At 45.2% G+C, this 19343-nt stretch overlaps 3 protein-coding genes across 3 annotated transcripts in view; 1 reads left to right on the top strand and 2 right to left on the bottom strand.

The window, feature by feature from the left end:
* LOC118503531 (tyrosine-protein kinase-like otk) overlaps window positions 1-9661 on the bottom strand; it is a 72528-nt gene extending 62867 nt beyond the window's left edge. The window contains exons 1-3 of the mRNA XM_036036917.1: window positions 8516-9661; window positions 1055-1183; window positions 766-951 (exon numbers count right to left, since the gene is read on the bottom strand). Coding sequence (XP_035892810.1) covers window positions 766-951; window positions 1055-1183; window positions 8516-8606 — 406 coding nt within the window. The 5' untranslated portion in view covers window positions 8607-9661. The remainder of the gene's footprint in view (window positions 1-765; window positions 952-1054; window positions 1184-8515) is intronic.
* A 962-nt stretch (window positions 9662-10623) lies between these two features.
* On the top strand, window positions 10624-11292 carry LOC118506322 (endoribonuclease ZC3H12A-like). Its single transcript, XM_036043273.1, has one exon. The coding sequence runs from the start codon at window positions 10624-10626 to the stop codon at window positions 11290-11292; it is 669 nt and encodes a 222-aa protein (XP_035899166.1).
* An 8-nt stretch (window positions 11293-11300) lies between these two features.
* On the bottom strand, window positions 11301-18933 carry LOC118503532 (sorting nexin-17). The gene is made up of 6 exons (XM_036036918.1): window positions 17866-18933; window positions 13511-13703; window positions 12718-13436; window positions 12401-12643; window positions 12216-12323; window positions 11301-12125 (listed from the first exon to the last, which is right to left on the bottom strand). The coding sequence occupies exons 1-6, from the start codon at window positions 17926-17928 to the stop codon at window positions 11940-11942; spliced, it is 1512 nt and encodes a 503-aa protein (XP_035892811.1). The 5' UTR covers window positions 17929-18933; the 3' UTR covers window positions 11301-11939.
* Window positions 18934-19343: the final 410 nt, after the last annotated feature.

The raw sequence follows: 19343 nt of genomic DNA on the forward strand, positions 1-19343 counted from the left end.
CATGGAGCGCGAACTGTTAAGATCTGGGTCAAGTGTTGCGGCTCTCCGAAAAAAAAACAAAAAGACCAAAGTGGGTATAACATTTGCCCATTACGTGGGGGGGGGGGGGGTCACAACTAACGATCCCGGGGCACGGAGCACAAAACCATCCCGTAGCTCATTACTACGCTCGAAGGCTACTCCACCACGCACACGCGGTGAATTAATGCAAGACCCTCTACCGTACAGAATCCGCTCACTCACCCATACTTTGGCGGGAGCTCCAAAGAGCAAACCGAGGACAAAAAGACCTGTGTTGTACGGTCCTGGCCCCAGGGTGGGATTAATTAAATCTAATATTTTTCACCACCATCCCTTGTACATCTCTGCTATCCTACCCGAAAACCCCACTTCCACATTCCCAACCCCGGTTGGCCGCTGGAAATAGGCCAGGTCAAATTATGACCATTTTGGCGTTAAATTTTCCTGCCCAACGATTGTATCCAATTTCGATAGGCCACCGACCGACCGACCGACCGGCGCGTCGTCGGCGTCCTTTTTCTTCCGAAGCCCTGTCCCTGCCACTAATAGAGTAATAATTTTGACCAGCACGTGACCTGTCCCCCGGGGGGAAGCGGTCGTCGTCTGAATCCGGATCTGTGGATCTCTCTTTTATTCCAGCTCCGGAAGCTCCACGCAGCTTCGCCATATAATTGTGCCTGTTTTCGGCAGCTGGATTATGGGTTGTATGCAAAACTTCACGCTCAACTCGCTGCCGATACTCACCGATAACGTCTAGCGTAGCAGCGGGCGATGCGACACGGGCACCGGATGCTCGTGCCGTTGCCAAACACACGTAGTCGCCCGGATCCAGCGTTCCGTTCACTGCCCGGATATGGAGATTCGAACCGCTCTGGTAAATGCGTTGCGGTGTGCCGAAATTTAGGCGCTCGTGTACCGGAACGGCGACACCTAGTACGAGGGGGGGGGGGGGGGGGGAAGAAGCAATGTGCAATGGGGCGCTTAATTATTTGCAACGCGGCGAAAAAGCATATTTTCTGGTGCGTTTGCTTACCGTTTCTCGTCCACGAAAAATCGATCTCATCATCAAACAGTGCCCGGCACTCGAATGTGACCGGTTCACCTTCAAACACCTGGCGGCTTTGGGGCGTTACGGTAAACTGGAACTCGCACCGAACCGTATCTGCAATGAAAAACACAAAACAAAAAACGATGTGACGTGTGAATAGCTGTAGATGGGGACGAAAAACTAATCAGAAAAATACAAGGAGTTAGTTGGCGAAGGAAAGAAAAGTAAGGTTAGAATTTTTCAAATACCATCACCAGGTGCCTGTACGCTGCTGGCGAACTTCAAACATAGTTGTGTTCTTCTACGAGCCCTGAACTTTGGAAGCGTATTTCGGGGCAATGCTTTGTGCTCCCCAGTTTTTTCGAGGACCCTGTCAACGACAACGGCGAAGCACAGACCGTATCGATAAAAATGTTAAACGATTTTCTATCAGCACTAAGGTGAAACTACTGTCATCAAACTCGACACTACCACTCCCGACGCACGTTCCCAGGTGTGACAGCGCTACCGTAACGTCACGCAGAGATTGCCTATCGCAAGGGGCAAACACACACACACAGAGCGTGGTTCTCGCTTTGGGAGCAAGAATTTGGAAACATAGTTAGGAAGTTTGCACCATCGTTCTAGGCAAAGGTGTGTGATGGCGGTTAAGAACTGATTTTTCCCAGATTACAGATAAGCGACGACGATGACGATAGAAAGTCCCTGACTTTCCCCCCAAGTGACTGGTTTTATGGAATTCGATTTTCTACTTCCGATAAAAGGGGCGATGTGTTCTGATTACCCAACACGGTCGTAGAAGCCACCGCTCACGTGCACGGGAAAGGGCGGCTTTTCTATGACCCATAGCGAACACATGTGCACGTGAGTTTTGAGTTACTTTAAAGGTGAAAATTATGTTATTATCGTAAATGGTTGCGTGTATCGTTAAACGGTGAATAGGGAGAGAGTGCCTTGAAGGATATGGTGAGGAACGTATTTTACACTTTACAGTGTGCATAACCGTCGTGGGTAGTGTATTGTAAAATTATGGCATAAATATATGTTCACAGGATGCTGATAGGGATTCGCCGGGAACGCCTGAATGTATACTATTTTCAATTTTAGGTGCTTATTTGAGGATGTTTTGAAGATAGGATGTTAGGAAGATAGGTTTGAAATGGTTCGATGTGGGGGGTTTTCATTGCATATCTGAAGGATAAGGCTGTTGTATGAATAATTTTATATTGAATTTGATCACATTATATTTAGCTATTTCAAAGCCATGGCTTCCAAAAAAATATTAGATTCTTTTTTTCTGATCCACTAGCAATTAGCTGAGCTTCCGTCTAGACCACAGCTTGATCGAAAAAAGTGCTCCGGACAGGATTTTTAGGAAAAAAAAAATCTTGGTCATTGCTGAGGGTATGTCAATCTAGCCACTCATTCCCAGTGAATGTTCTTTGCTTAGAAACGGCTGGATTCGATTGAAGATGTTGTATGAAAAAGGTAGATATTAGTCCAGGATTATCTTTAACACAGGAACAAATACCTCTAGCCTTTGTGCCTGATGTGAAATGGGGAAGTTTAAGTCACCAACTCATCAGCTCATTTTTACTGGTAAATTTAACAGTGGTTCATACCTGCAAGTATCCAGGTTCTGGTCCTTATTCGATGGTCTCGAATTTCTTTAGAAAGAACAAGATATTGCAGGAGATGAATTAACTAAAACCTGCAGTAGAAATGGTTAAGGGCGGTCCGGTGGCCGAGGCGATTGCGGCAGGACCAGCCATCAAATCCCAACTTCGACCGTCTTGCCGTACGAAAGACTGACTATCGAGCTACGAATACAATCAAGTCACAGAAAGCCAGAGAGAGTAACCTTTAGAGGTTACAAGATTCTTAAACGCGAGGTTAAGATGTATTCTTAAACTTAATCTTTCAACGAAAAAAACCTCTTTGTATAAAAATGTGAAACCATTCGGTGTTCGGGAGAATGTAAGGTCGATCAAACACAGAACAGGACCTTGCATCACATCATATTCGAATTTACCGGATTTGCGCCGGGTGTATTGAGGCCGAGACGATAGCGACGCCGGTCTTCACACGGCAGGACCGGGTATCACATCCCAACTAGTCCGGCAGGTTGCCAGACATGCTATCTAGCTACAGGAAAAATCAAGCCACAGAATGCCAGAAATAGTAGGCCAAGCTCTTTCGAGGTTGTACCTCGAAAGTAGAACAGGAAGCGAAACTACAGGTATGTTCAAGTCAAAGTGGCCAGAAATGTTGATAGCAGACCAAGGGCTATCAGATGGTCGGCATGATCTAGCAGCTAAGTTGCACTTAAGCCGAAGTCCGTAAAACCGACGTCAATTAGAACTTCATAGTTCATAGTGTATTGTATGGCCTCATCTATTATAAAATCCATAATTTTCTCTTAGTGTTTTTAATATAACCTTCTTGTTTCCCGAGACAGTTTTTGCATTAACCTATCGTGTTTTGAAAAGCGCTTGAAATGAATACATGCTAGATGTAGACATGATTCACATTTAAACACACAGCCCTGTCCTGCCATATTATGTTACAGAACGATGCAACAAAGCATAAATAATATGGCAAACAGACAGACAGACACACAACTCGTGCAAAATAATGCTAATGCATCGTTTCTAATTCAAAAGTAAAATCCCAAACCCCCTTCCGCTCGCCACGTTCCACCAGTTCAACGCCCTCCTGCGCACAGGGTTCGCCTAATCGCGCGAACATGATTTGTGCCGTGGAGCTTTGCTGTCTGTGGGTGCCTCTGTGTGTTGCATTAATCCCCCGTGCTGCTGGTCATTAGCGCCCAACAAATCCATCATCATCGGACTAAAAATAATAATAATTGCAGCTTTTCAGCACCATTTGAGCCGACCGAAATGGCTTATCGGAGGGCTAGCCACCGTACACCACTCGCCACCCGGTATCCGTGGCACGCCCGGAAGCAGGTCAAAGCAAATTACAATTTATTGCACACGAATAGTAAACTTTTTAATTAGAACAACCACCCTTCAAGCCATATCGGTGTGAGGGGAACCCACCAACACCCCCTTTTTCCCCGCATCAGTTGGAGCCCGCTAACCCGAGCGAGCGATGAATGAATTGAATCCATTCAGATGATTCAGAGGCTGGCGGATTAAAAGCGGCGGCCCCCTTTTTCTGAACCAGCCCCCCCCCCCTCCCCCTTTAAACGCACGTTGCATTTTCCGTGACGACGACCGTTTTTTCCTCCTATACCAGGATGCAGAGAGTTTGCTCTTGCGCACTGGCAACACTGGCATAAAAATTAATGAACCATTTCCCATGTCTTTCTAGCAGCATGGTGGCACAACCGGAACCGGTGCTAGGACTAGAAGAGGTGGAGGGAGGGGAGGCAAAAAACAGGATGCCATTCTATTTATTTGTGCTGCAAATAACTAAAAGAAGAGGGCCAACAAATGGGGCGACACAAACAAGTCACTCCAAACGCCCGGGTTTGTGCAGTTTTGAGTTGCCATTTCTAAACCGGAACCGGAACAGAGGGCTAGAGGGCTGCCACCAGAAGGTGATGAGGACAACACAACACGATTTGCGATGACAACACACGAACGGACGAACGGAGCGTTCTCGCGTTGTTTTGTTGCATCGTTGGGTTTTCCGGGGGCCATAAAGTCGCGTTTCGCTTTTCTGCTGGGACAACTGTGTCTTCCAACCTGCCTGTCTCATTGTTTATTCCACCAGCCCGGGGAAATCCTCGCGGGTCCTGAAGCAAAATTTGACGACAAAAAGGGGTTGTTCTCTCGCTCTCTCTCTCTCTCTCTCTCTCTCTCTCTCTCTCTCTCTCTCTCTCTCTCTCTGTCAACCGGTTGGGTTTTTGGGGCCAGAGGACCCAGCCGGTCTTTAATTTAACCTTTTTTATTTCATTCTACCATTTCCGATCGCGTGTCGATGAAAGCTTAATCCTACCATTTATTGGGACCGCTTTCCGGGCGGCTTTCCTTTTTTCCCCCCTCTGTAAACTTCTCCTCAAACCATGCAAAACACACGGAGAAGGTAGTTAAAGGACGTGTGGTGGTGAAGGACTTTGGGCGAAAGCACGTGGTGATATCCCTCGGGGGTATTCGTGTGCGTGCAGGTGTGCGATTTGTCACACGTGCCATCGTGATTTTTGCGGATTTTCCACCAATGCTTTCACCACACTTGTAAGAGCTTTTTTTTTGTTTTGGCTTGAAGGAGTGAAGTGGCACAAGACAGAAAAAAAATCAACTTGCCAGCATATGTCGAAGTTTTGGGGTTCGCTCTATGCGAAAACACATCCCGAGTTCCTCATGGGGTGGCAAGCATTGTCGTCTCCTTTGTCGTGCACTCGTAAAAAGTTAAGACCGACCGAAACATCTTCTGCACAACAGCAGCAGGTGAAGAACATCAGCAGCGCTGGTAAGTGGTTCGAGCGAAGCAGCAAGGCGACGACTAAGCTGCCAGCCAGTCTTTACTAACGTGAACAATTTTTGGGAGGAAAAATCTCATTTCTCTTTATAGCTGCGGTATTTTTCACTGATAGATTGAAAAAGATTTAACAGCGTTTTATTAGATAGATGGTTCTTGTGAGAGGAAGAGACGACGTAGCAAGAATTAAAACAGCTTAAGCCAAGAAGAACAACTGGCGAATTAGATGGCCAGGCTCCGGTGGGATGATCATGTCATGAGCATCCGCCCGAACGACCAATCCCCCGTAAAGTCCTTTCCCGGCCGGCGGAACTTTTGCAGCAGACCAAAACCGCAAAGCCTGATAAGTAACTAAAAATAGCCCTTTTTTACTTAGAAAATTTGGCTTTCAGGCGCCTTTCATTTGACTGATTAAACGTTTTCCAAAATTGAGAAGAACCTTTTTTATGTCTAGCTACTAATCTTTCATGTGTATTGCAAAAAAAAATCACTTTAAGGTCAGCAGTACAACCAATTATCTCGACCCTTGTAGCGGAAGTCATCTTCTCCGTCTGAGCGTTGAAAAAAACCTGTACGCCACTTTCCGTACATATGTACTTCATATGCAAGTAAGAATGCCCATTCAACTCTGGTAAAACTATAAACGTTTCCAACTTATTTCCTGACTTAACCTTTTGGCCACTGTTTTTCGTCGCAATGAAATTGATTAGGTCCTTATCAAATGGTGGTACGGTACGTGGGCCATTAGCGACCAAAAAAAAAGACAACGCCTAACAAGGGATCCATCCAGCTTGCTAACTTGATCGCGTTCATGGCTGTGACTAATGAGATGCTACTGCCAGCTGATAGCACATTGCACAAAGCAAAAGAGTTGTGAATTAACAATTTTTTCAATTATCATCAGACGGGTTCATTGTGTGGTTAGTAGTAAAAGTATACCTAAATCCAATATTTAATTTTAATCGGTTTTGCTCCAGAACATGTATAAAGCTGTAACTGATATTTAAGTAAAATAATTAATTAAAATTGTCCTCCACTGTTATTCAAATCTAGAGCCTCTTCTTCTTCTTCCTTGCCACTACAACCTCTAGAGGTCTCGGCCTGCCATTTCTGGATTTCTAGACCTTATCTAAGCTAAATCTAGAGCTTATCATACTATAATTATTTTTGTGATGATAGGACTCTTCATTTTACAATGATTTACAATAAAAAATAAAAAATCCCCTTTAAGGATTTAATATCATTTTTAATTGTTTAATGTACCTGTCAAACAATGTTTTGTGTTTGTCAAAAAAAAGGACAAAATTCTAGCAAAGTTTGTAATTATAGTAGTTGCTTCCTCCGCGAGTGGGTCTACTATAAAGGTTAGATCGACTTTATCATTAAGATCTAAAAAATGCTTCTTCTTCTTTCTTGGCCTAACGACCTCTTAGGTCATGCCTGCCATTGCTAGCTTACTAGACTTAATGATACCACGTAGTTGGATAGTCAGTCATCATTTTGGGAGAACGGCCCGGATGAGACTTGAACCCCGGTTATGCCTTGTGAAGACCGGCGCCTCTGTCGCTTCTAATACTGGGCCGCCGCCGGTAGACTAAGCGGACTAATCATTGAGACCAAATTTAATAGTAATTAATTTTAACAAAATATTAACTAGACATTAGCCATTCCTCGAATGTATGGAATATTAGCTTTAAAAAATATTCTCCATTCGGTAATAGATTTAGAGAAACTTCTTGAAAAAAGGAAGCTAAGAAAAGAAAAAAAATACTTGAAGTATTATTAAGCTCCTAAAGACATCCTGCTTACTTCCAATCTTAAACTTTGCCTTTTTATACTAATAGTTTACGGTGTCTGGATGTCCTGAGATGAAAACAAGTTGGCTTTAAAGATGAAGCTTCTACAACTGCTATAAATAATAGAGTTATCAGGAATAAACCTTCAACCCTCTTCTTTGGCACTTCGAAAGGTTATGGTGTCTCAATTTTTCATCTCCTTGACTTTATTTGCTCTTCTTCGAATCTCCAATATATCAAAAATAAAAATTCCAATAAAAGTACACATAAGTAAAACTTTTTTTAGATGCTCAAATAATAATCGTGAGCAAATGAACTATATATCAAAACGAACTAGGAAATACTAAGCTATCCAAGGCATTTAAAGCGTTCAAGTTACAATTTATTTCGACTCAATTTAGACAGAAAAACAAGTCACTGCACTCATCCATTTAAAACTTGATAGTAGATTTGGTCAAAGTTCGAAAACCTTCCCACCCCGGGCTCTTAAGTGCCAATGAAATCAAACTTCAATGTTTATTCTTCCACCCGGTCGGGAATCTGAACCTTTGGTTTGAAAATGGCTGTCTACCTGTAACAACAACAACAAAAATGCGTCCACCAATCGAACCACTTGAGCCAATTGCAATGTGAAATAGCTTCCGATTCTAATCGCTAACGGCAAGAACAAAGCAAACCGGGAACCGTCTTCTGCTGCTAGAAAGTGAGCCCCCCCTGCCGCCTTACTTTGATAAGAAAAAAGTCTCCAGTAAGGGAGGACGACAACTGGGTGAACGATGAAAACATAAAATCGCGGAATCGAGATCACTCGAGAGCGATAAGGGAAAAAGTCCATTTTGGCAAACAGCAGCACCGTACGCTTGGGGGGAGCCCACCGATTGTCGTCGTCAGGGCAATTGGTTTTCCTTATCGCACACACACACACCATTTTTGGGGGGAGGCTTTTTCGATGTGCCGCGACTTGGTAGAGTGTTTCGTTTTTATTTTAGGAAATTTATTATTTTATTTAAAAATCTTAAATAAAAATAATGAAGGTCTTCCAACCTAACTGGACGCTAGAATTAATCAACTTAATGGTAAGACATCGTTGCGCACTCCGGCCACCCCAAGCACGAACCTCAATCAATTGGGAAAGAAAACGGAAGAAAATCGGAACACCCACCACCCACTTTCAACCCCCATCTCCCCCCACCCATCTACCTACCAAAGCAGAACTGCACCAGCAACACCACCAACAGCATCCAATTCAATCTCGTCATTCTGCTTCTGCTCACTGTTCCTGCCATTGATTGCATTTCTGTGCACCGGGTTCCGGTCTTGCCCGCGCAACACACCGACACTCACACACACTGCACAATGAACTCCTTTCGGTTGGCTTTTCTTTTCGAAAAAGCAAATAAAAAACGGCCAGGGAAAACCCACTCAGTTTTCCTCACAAATTCAGAACCACACCACACACGCTGACGAAACAATTCCTTTTTCCGCTTATCTGCCGAATAACACGACGATGCCACTTTCGCAGAGACACACAAACAAATCCACACACACGCGCGCGCGCTCGACCTAACTCACAGGACAATCAAACTGCATCGGATGCTGCACACGCGAGTGCACACACCGGTTTGCAGAATTAATGCATTCTCTGCACCGTCTTATCAAACGCCGAACAATGCGCTGCTGCAGCACAGGCACAACCACGACGATGCACAACGGTGCTGCTGCTGCATTTTGATGCACTTTTTTGGCAAACGAAGGAGCGACAGAGACGGAGAGAGAGAGCGAGAGACTTCCCGTACAACAACAATTCGCGCACGCACACTGCAACACACACGCTGTATTCACACACACACACTACCACGACCAAACACAGGAAGATGATGCTGCTGTCTGCTTACTGCTATCTCGCTTTCGCCAAATCTTCCCAAAACTTTACCGCCTGCTTTGTTGCTCTACATAAGATGATTTGATTTTCTTTTTGGCAATTTTTTTCCACGGTGTTTTTCTTCCGTATCTTCGGATGGGGGGCGATATACCCTTCACAACCGGCAAAAAGACTGTCTGTATTGATGGTGGTTTTTGCTCTAAAACAATAACAAACACACTTATGTTGTTTTTTTGCTTCTGTTTCTCAACCTCCACACTTGAAATGTGCACAATTTTTCGACGTTTTGTACATGTGTCACCTTCTGCTTTCAGTTATTGATTATGATATGCGAATCACACTACACAGAATAGAGAAACACTGGCACTTCGGGTTGACTTTGCCGGCTGTAATCGTATCGAGCGATTACCGACGCTGTACTCACGCAATTCTCGACGTCCGACTCGTACGCGGCACACAACGCAACTCATCCAACGCAACCGGACGCAACGCAAACCGAGGGCAGTTTTTGACGGGAATTGAGAGAAAGAGAGTAGCGTTTTTCTCCGCTCCGTTTCGATCGCTGTCTCACCGTCGCTCTCTCGCTCTCCATTTTATGCTATGTATTCGGTGGATTTTTTTTGTTGTGTTTGTGTCAAAATACAGGGTTGGAGAAGCGATTTACATGTACAGTGCCGTTGGGTCGTTGAGACCGACGATGTCATTTTGGCTAAAGTTTGAATAAAAACCCCTCACTCACGGGCACACACTATTCGCTACCGATTTACCGAAAGAGTATGGGATTTTACAGGCGGTCATACCTTTACGGCTACGAACTTGAGCACAATTTCTCAAACTTTTCTACGAACCCTGCAAAAATGTGTACTAAAAAAAGGTCGTGAGTAGAACACGCATACAACCAAAAGGAACCGATGATCTCTCTCTCTCTCATGCATCCTCTCCATCTCTCTCACGCTTTCTCGCTCTCCCTTTCTTTTATTCTTTGAGTTTCGAGAAAAAGTTATGCTGTACGCTCTTTCGTTTAGTATCCGACACATTGTTTACATATTTCTACGCCGGTGACGCTAGAATTTGTTGGACGCTACACTTTCCGCGGTGGTGTTAGTATTAGTTGCGTTCAGATAGGTTAGTTTGAAATACAGTGGGTAGCATAAAAATAAGCGCTCCAATTACGGTAAAAAAATAGCATAAAAAAATTAAAAAATTAAAAAAAGAATCAAAAAGTAGCACGTGGTATTGACAAGCTAGTAATTTTTTTTTCTTTCTTACCCAAGTAAACATCGGTTGAATTCAAATCATCAGTTTCGGTTCATTCGTCCACCCGGTTGGACGAAATTTGGTTAGCATTTCAACAATTTCGGATAAAAAGCTTTTCAGTACGCCGCATTGTTCGAACAAAAAGCCCGTGAAGAAATTCGAATTCTCAAATCATGACAGTCAACGCTTCCCGCAAATCCTCCGTCCGTGACGGACCCTTGAAACAGCTTGAACACCGGAAAAGAGAACGAAGGCCTTCTTCAAAAAGTTCGGCAGCACCAAAGGTACACCAACAGCGGCTAAAGGCTATTAAAAAACGCAAATTGTCCCGCCGAGCTGGCCACCCATCGAGCAGTACGATGACGCGTTTGGCCGTTACCGATCTGGACATTCCGCTGGAAGATCGGCGAATGGTGTTGTGTGATGGGGAAAATCTCGCCTACAACGACATCACCGGCACATACGATCCCCACCGAATCTATGAAGCTGTCCGATGGTTCCGGGAGAACGGCCACCGTGCACTGGTGGTCGTGCCCGACTACCTGCCAAGGAAACTGTCCGGACAGCTGCCCGACGTAGACACCGAAATGGTTAGCGGGTGTTATGAGAGTGACCATAATCATGCACAAAATCATCATTTAGAGGAAGCTCTTCTAAGGAAAGCAAACGACACCGAGGCGGCAGTCGTGTCGGAACGCAGGTTCGAAGCAACGTACCACGATTATCCCGACGTTGTCCTCAGTCGAGTGATTGGCTATACGTTTTTTAGAGACTCAATATTTATCCCGGTAGATCCGTACGGTCGGGCAGGACCATGGTTAAGGTCCATTCTTCAGAAATAAAGTCCGGCTTTTTTTTAGAGACTGGGTTCTGTTCGTGTATTTATCAAGCGGCATCCTGCTATTAGCTCGTTCCGGGTTGTCTGTTGCTCTTATCGTTACAGGCATCGATTATATACTAAACCACACACAACATGGTTTGAGGGCTACACTGATACAAAATATGGGACACGGATGAACCTCTTGTTTACCGGCTGCTTTTACGTCGGAACCATACATACACACACACATACAGACGGTGCTAGCGTTAAACAACTAACGTTTAAAGATGTAGAATCGATTGATTGGAGAAATTCGTAGCAAAAGTCCACGCACGGTCTGTGCACACACAAGTATACCTTAAACCACCCTTTCCGACAACAAGTTAGACGTTTATGGATCCTCATCGCTTTTTAACCGGTATGTGTTTTTAGAGGACACCGGTGTTGCCGCATGAAAAAAAATAGAATCAGATAGAAAATGTGACTACTACAGCTACCATATGCTCCAAACCTAAACCGCACGTGTAACAAAAAGAAAGGGCTTTTAAATCACTTTTCGAATGCAACCCGCGACAATAACGACCTCCCGGCTGCGGGTTGGGCAGTATAAATTCGATTTCCATTTGCAATGTAACATTTAGGGCGATGGTGGTACGTTACGCGGCCCCTCTAGAGATCGTCATCGCCGATCCATTCGAATGCTTCGTTCTGCACGGAATCTTTCCCATTTTTGAACCGTACCGTCGTGTTAAACTCCTTCAGCTTGCGCCGGATAAAGGAAGACCCGTGGTTGGTGGTGGAGTGTTGCTGATACGTCACTTGGTTCGATGTTCCGTTGTTGCTACTACTATCGTTCTGTTAAGGAGAAAGGCAAGAAACCGGGGGGTGATTGATCAGATCGGTTGTAGTGCAAGTAAAGATGAAGAGCGAAGGGTTCTTCCTTACATTTACTAGGTTGCAGAGAGTATCGGTTGAACTAGAGTCGGTAATGCAATGGTTCGATCCATCCCGCCGAATGTAGGAAAGTGGTGCATACTCCACATGCTGTGGGTTCTGGTGGGTTAGAAAAAAATCAAAAAAGCTCGAAAATGTCAGCCAGGGTATTGATGTCGGGGTGCGCCAAGCCGTACCTGCAGGTGAGCGGGATCGGATCCATTCTTCTGGTTGAGCAGCTCGTCGACGATCGACTGAAGGCACACGGACATAAGCATCGACTGTTCGCTGTAGATTGTGATCCACTTGAGCTGGTTCTTCGCCATCAAGTACTCGAACGACAGCTCCAGGCTGATCGTGGACGAGTGGGACGACGGTGCCGGTTGGGAGGATTGCTGCTGGCGACCATTCACCACTGTGGACTGTTGCTGCTCTTCATTCTTGCAAAACGACAGAAAACGGATGATTTTTTCCTTTATTCAATCCCATCCCAGACACTTTCGCTGCTACTTACAATATGAATAGGAGTGACACGCCAGCACCGGATGCGTGTGACCTTAAACTTGCTTTCCTGCGCCTCTTTCCCCACGTACGTCAGCAGGTTAAGCTCCTTGTTGCCGAGCACGACGGTCGCCAGCGTGTTCGGCTCGGGAAAGTCGACGTGGGCGCGGGGAAACTGCAGACAGCCGTACAGTGGTAGCTTCCGGACGACGTCCAGATACTCGCTCTTGCTCCCCCGTGCCTGCATATTGGTAAGCTGCTCGCTCAGGTCGCGTGTCGTCAGGATCCAGCCGCGCTCGACATCGCTCAGCGCCTGGATGTACAGCAGATTGAGGGCGATCCGGTCGCGCATCAGCTCCAGATCGTAGCACGGATCCCAGTACCCGGTGCGCAGCACCAGCTTACATTCATCCCAACGCTTCGCCGAGATGTACGGTGCCTCAAAGTCCATCAGGCGCTTCACGATCGTCAGCTCACCGCTAGCCTCCTTGCGCATGAGGTAGAGCGCAAAGTAGCAGGCGCGATCCTTCGGCAGATCGATCAGTGCGCATGCCTTCTCCAGCACCTTGCTGGTGCAGTCCGTTGTGTACACGTTGGCCGATATTCGGTACCCATTCATAAGGTAAACGTCCAGCGTTACCTCGCTGCATTCGGTGAACGATGACTCTTGCTGGGCATTCAGCAGAAATGCACGCAGCAGCTCCGATCGGCACAGTACCGGATCCTGGCCCACTGGAAGAAATAGCACAGGAAAAGGGTTAAAAAAATCTTGCGCGGGGAAACGAAATCCGTCCAGCCCATCTTACCTAGCTGAATGTAGCGCTCTAGGCTGAGACGCCTCTGCTCGATTTGGTTCGGTGTGAGCGAGAGCAGTTTCTTTGGAGGAAAGCTGGGCAGTGCGATCGACGGCAGGGATCGCTTCAGCTGTTCGTGCAGGCTGTGCAGCTGCTTGTAGCGAAGGCAACAGTGAAAACTGCCATTGATGTGAATGTTGAAGCCCTGCAACAGTGCACCAACAGAAGGAACGATTAATTAATTGCCATTTCATACCACATTAATCGCTTCCCATTCACGATTACGCTATCATCCATGCAATGTAACGATGGCACGTTTCCGAGGAGCAACAATGTTACCGATGCCGATGCACAACGGTTAGAACGCGCCGTCCCAGCGTTACTTAATTCCTCGCTGCCCGCGCCGGAGGGTAGATAGTTATTGCAGGGGTTTCGAGATGAGGTAAGAGCATTCGTACCGATTATGGAATTCGTTCAGGATTATGGTGAACAATTTCATGAAAAACTGCAACCTATTGCCACTTTTAGATTCTTCCTAAACAAACTTGATTTTTGGAGGTATTCCTCGAATGCTACAGGCAAATTCCGTACAAATATTTCTGATTCTGTGACGTACTACCAACAGTACAGTCTGGAAATTCATGCAGAGTCTTCTCTTCTTAAAAAGTCGAAAAAGCTTTTTCTTTAGTAGGTCTTTGAGCAAAACACTTTTCTGTCCGAAAGCTTTTATCCTTTACCAGCAATTCGAGCATTAACAATTCTTCTTCATTGGCACTACAACAACCTCGAAAGGTCTCGGCCGGCCATTTCTGGCTTGCTGTGACTTGATTATACCCGCCGCAAATTAGTCAGTCCTACGCACAGGGAGGCGGTCCGGATGGGATTTGAACCCCGGTCCTGCCGTGTGAAGATCGGCACCATTGTCGACTCTGCCACCGGAGCGCCTCGGAATACGGTGATTAGCTTATTGAATAATCACAGTCTTTGTATATTGATAAGAATGGTATTTTATGTCATATTGAGAATCTTCTTCTTCTTCTTCATCGGTGGCATTACAGCCTCGAGAGGTCTCGGCCTGCCATTTCTGGCTTTCTGTGACTCAATTTTACCCGTAGCTAAGTAGTCAGCTCTGCGTAAGGGGAGGCGGTCCGGATGGGTTTTGAACCCCGGTCCTGCCGTGTTAAGACCGGCGCCGCTGTAGCCTCGGCCACCGGACCGCCCCAATAAAATATTTTGAGATCAATTGAGAATATTGATCTATTATTGGAACAAAGTTGAGCCACATTCATCGACCAGCAATGCCAGCTCTATTTGTCCACTAGGACAGACAGGACAGATAACTAGATAGCAAGCAAGATAGAAAATACAAGGAAGACTTAAAATTCCACACCACTATGCAACAAGTTTTTGTCTGGAAAACTGTTCCTTTTCACCTGGAAAAGTATCTACAATTTGCCCCTATTTTTTCACTCCTTCTCGCAAACCCTGTATCAATTAGCTTATATTTGAATTCTTTGCCTCCACACACGATTACTCATCATTTTTGCAGTTCAGGTTCCGGCTATTCTCCACAAGCAAAAAAAAAACGAAATAGCGCAATGGTCACGTCTTCACTCGCCAACTCAATGATGGTGTCGGTGCTAGGTTGTGATACTTAAACCGAACTCCATTAGAGTGGCCGCGAAGGACAAGTGGATTTTGCCTCATTTGTGTGCCGCCGCGGAGGCTTGCCACCTCCTCCCGTGCACGTCTTCTGCGCTGATCAGCACTCTTATCACGAGTGGTTTGACCGAAGGTTCAAACGTTTATTTCATGCGTTGTATTGTGCGTTCGAGGAAGGACTGAGGAACGGTAACTAAGCCTCACATTGTGCATCAATTATTTTTCTGGGTTCTGTCGCCTCCGCGATCCAATAATCTATCCAAGCGGTCGATATAGTATTTCCTAACGCGTTTATGATTTTTTTTTTCTTACTTTTGCTTTCCGCTCGCAATTGACCAACGGTACAGTTTATCTTATGCACCACCCAACGTACCGCTGTGTTACGCCCCAAAAACAGATCGATTGACGACGACGGCTCGTCGAACATTCCGTTCGATTGTTGCGTGCGTACGGACAGTAAACGGGTGCGAGAGTCGAGGAGCTGGTTTGTTTATACAGTTTATGTAGTGCGTTAACCAAAATGTGCGGTCGAAAATAGATTCGATCCAAACAAGAAAAAGGAATATGAACCAGGACAGCATAATTTTGACCGCGTACGCGTATCGAACAAACGTTCTATGGAAAGAAAGAATTTCGTAAGAGTGGTTGGAAGAGTACAAAGCAAAGGATTTTTTGCTGCAGGGTTACCATTGAAGAGCATCGTAGTTCCAGCGGTTCTTCAGCACAAGCAATAGGATGTCAATCGACAAAAAATTAGAATAAGTGCGAAGGACTGTAAATACTGTGGGAACACTGAAAGTTTTATAATATTCTTCATATTAACTCTAGAACCTCCTCTGGATGCCTTGACCAGCTATATTATAATCCTATTTTTGGTTGAATTTTTATCCTAAGCTCGATAATCTTGTGAGTCGAATCGAATAAAATAATGCTTTACATCATGATCCATTGAGCTAGTTCAAACGCACATCTCGTCAAAATGAGCACCAGATAAGGAGAACTATGATAACAGTCTCAAGCAAACTGTATCTCTCATCATGTTTGCATATGCGTATACAACCCTAAAGTCATTACCTGAATTTAAAAGGCAAAAATGATGTAAATATTGGTCTCAGTTAGCGTACAAAATTAGGGCTCAAGTCAACGATCCTGATATTCAGTCATTTTCATGATCTCTGGTACTGGAAGTTAACGGTAACGCAGTAGATCGCCACTATTATGTTTCTTTTTGCAAAAACGCTAATAAGATTATTGGACCTGACATTTTTATCTTTTTATGTCTTGTCGTATAGCTTGTTTGATGAACGGGGCCCAAACTGGATTTGAATCTCCTAGCTCGACCGGTTATCAGAGCAACATAAACAATATTTCACGAACCAAAAAAAGTGGTTCGTATGTTGTTCAAAGTCATCCGGTTCAACTTCTTAACATTATTGAGTGCTTGTGAAGAAACTGTGAAGAAAATGTTCACATTCAGACTTTCTTTTACGTTGATACTTCGTTTGAACGCATAATAAGCAAAGATAGGTGAAATTCTCAAAACGCCTATCGACTATTCCTTACCAGCCACACGGCGAAGTGAAACTTGAATCGAAAGCATACTGAATTAAATAAAATGAAGAAAATTTACATCTACGTTGAGAAAGTTTTTGAAATTGTAGTTGTTCTTGTTCCAGGAACCTGTAATTTAACTGCGCATTTTTTACGGTGGGATCTTCAGTGCATAGTCTACTATGAGCCACCACACCTACTGCGATCATTCTAAACAGAAGATGCATTTAGTAAATTCACACATTCTTCAGTATGACCATGTTCTGGTGTTGAGATTCGGACAACGTTCTTTTAATTCTACATAACTACTTCTAGCGCTTATACTGTTAGCTTCATGTCTTTAGTGCTGAAAAACAGCTATCATTCTCCATACTCACTGCAGATCGTTTTAAACTGTCCAACACTGCAGATCATAAAATAGTTCTGCTCCAATTCATGGTCAGACGAACAGTTCTACGGATGCGCTTCGCAGCAAAGTGGAAATCATCCCCAAGATCTTCGCCTCGCTCTTTATCGCCGTAGAAGAAAGCGCCAAAGATCACATCCAACCAGACCAGCATGTGCAGGGCCGGGTGCATTAGACGCATACGCGCAAAGAACGATACGAACTGGGTGTTGATGACCGATACGAGCCGTCGACTGGAACTGGGCTGACTGAAGCATAGAAACCCCCTTATGACCAACGCTACCCCACGTTTACGTGTGCCCGCCGGCTAGTATGAACAGTGGAATGATGATGGAGTGCACGAAAGCATTCGCCTCTCCATGAGTCGCCGCCGCCTGTTGCTGACTTCCATTGCTCATCACGCCTCATCGGGTCGGTTTCTCAAGTGCAACAAAACGCAAATCCAAACCCGCGGGGGGCTTGGGAGGCGGATGGAGAAAAGTGAAAAACTCCGCCAAAAGAAAAAAAAAGACGCATGATCATCTTCGCCGTCTTGATGGTTTGGTTCGCGCGTACAAGAAAGCAATCAGAGCAGCAAGCGTTGAGATGCTCCACCAGGGCGCTACTACGACGACCGCCGTGCCGGGCGCACAGTGCCGAATAGATCCAATCAATTGTCGGACAGAAGGGAAATTTAATTGGATGAACCCAGATACATCGGACGGATTCGGGCGGTGGGGTGCTAAAATACGGAAGAGAAGAACCTTACCGTGTACGATGATCCGCTTCCATCGGATCCAAACTCTTGCGTGCTCGGTATGGAGAAGTGCATCCTTTCTGCTATCGGCCGCTAGCTGTTTGCCGTGGCGGAAGGAAAGTGTTGCTCTATGACTGTTAGACGATGGCTCGCTTCCTGGTGTGGTCCGGAATGTGGCGGTGCGTTGTTTCCGCGATGAGATTCTGGCCTTTCCTCCGGGCAGACGGGCATAGGTCAACATTCGCTTCCAAGCACCAAACTTAAACCCTATTAGCGAGCAGGCCTTTGGTGCAGTGGTTCGTCCACAAGGTTAATGCGACGGTGTTCATTACGTGTCCCCGGGTGGTGCTGAGCTTCGTGTGTGCGTACTGTTTTTTTTACCCTCTCTCTCACCGTCCCAAACTTGGCCGTTGGCACTCGCCGTTTGCGTTTTGGTATCGGATTCCCGTAGGGATCGCCGCCTTGTCTGGAGTACCGGTTTGCACCCCTTTTTTTTTGCTTCGCCTCTTTACCACACGAAACGAAATACTGTGGAGCACAACTTTTCACATCTTTTACACCGAAATGGAATGGTTTACAACTTGGTGGGTTGCGGCAAGGTTTCCACCCAATCCCATCATCCTACGCACAAGTCTACGACTCGTTTTCGTTGCGGAAATGATACTGCACACTGAGGAGACAGACAGACAGACACACAGACATACGCACACCCCGTCTGTGCATACAAAACGAGCTGCACTTGCAGAGCGATTGGCTTTAATTGGAAAAATATCCGCACAGATTAATCTATTCAGCAGCACTTTCGTAGCCACTGGCAGCAGCAGCAGGGACGGCAGCTACGACTTCCCGCAATCGGTTCTTTGCTCACTGGCGAACTATTGCACCAGCTTAGCTTTTCTTGTTCCGTGTAACTATTTTACCAAAACTACACACACACACACTGGCTTCTATTGCTCTACGCACAGCAACAGTGGAAACCGATGCAACCGGAGGAACGAACGAACGAAAATGTTCAGAATTATCAACACAACCCCGAGAGTGAGGTAAAAAAATGAATGATCACAAAAAAAAACAATGGCAGTGTTGCCAGACCCAGGCCCGAATGTTGACGTGCGGTTGACGTTTCTACCACGGGATAGTGGGCAATTTTTTGTGATGGTCAAAATTTGTTTGAATTTTAAAATATTCGTTTGCAATGGGAAGTTTGTTTGGAATAATTTAGAATAAAGCGGGTGAAAGGGAGCAATCAATAATAGAAGAAAATAAAAAAAAAAACCTTTAAAAAACAACATTGGAAGTTTTTTTTTATTCATGAAGAACGGCCTGGCCGTATTTCTTAAAACTAAATCGGTCGAACATTGGAAGTTTCTGCAAAAACTTTTGAAGTTAAGTTACCGATGCGATTCTATATATGCGATACATCTTATTTGTCCATCTTTTGGCATTTTCAATCTTCATTCACACTCACCTCTTGATTGCAATATTTATAA

Source organism: Anopheles stephensi, chromosome 2 (genome assembly GCF_013141755.1).
Source record: "Anopheles stephensi strain Indian chromosome 2, UCI_ANSTEP_V1.0, whole genome shotgun sequence".
In the NCBI taxonomy this organism is placed as follows: Eukaryota; Metazoa; Arthropoda; class Insecta; order Diptera; family Culicidae; genus Anopheles; species Anopheles stephensi.

Coding starts and splice junctions, on each gene's coding strand:
- LOC118506322 (XM_036043273.1), top strand. CDS start 10,624: ATGACAGTCAACGCTTCCCGCAAATCCTCCGTCCGTGACGGACCCTTG.
- LOC118503532 (XM_036036918.1), bottom strand. CDS start 17,928: ATGCACTTCTCCATACCGAGCACGCAAGAGTTTGGATCCGATGGAAGC. Junction 13,437..13,510: donor AGAGCGCTACATTCAGCTAG/GTAAGATGGGCT, acceptor TATTTCTTCCAG/TGGGCCAGGATCCGGTACTG. Junction 12,126..12,215: donor CTCTCTGCAACCTAGTAAAT/GTAAGGAAGAAC, acceptor TCTCCTTAACAG/AACGATAGTAGTAGCAACAA.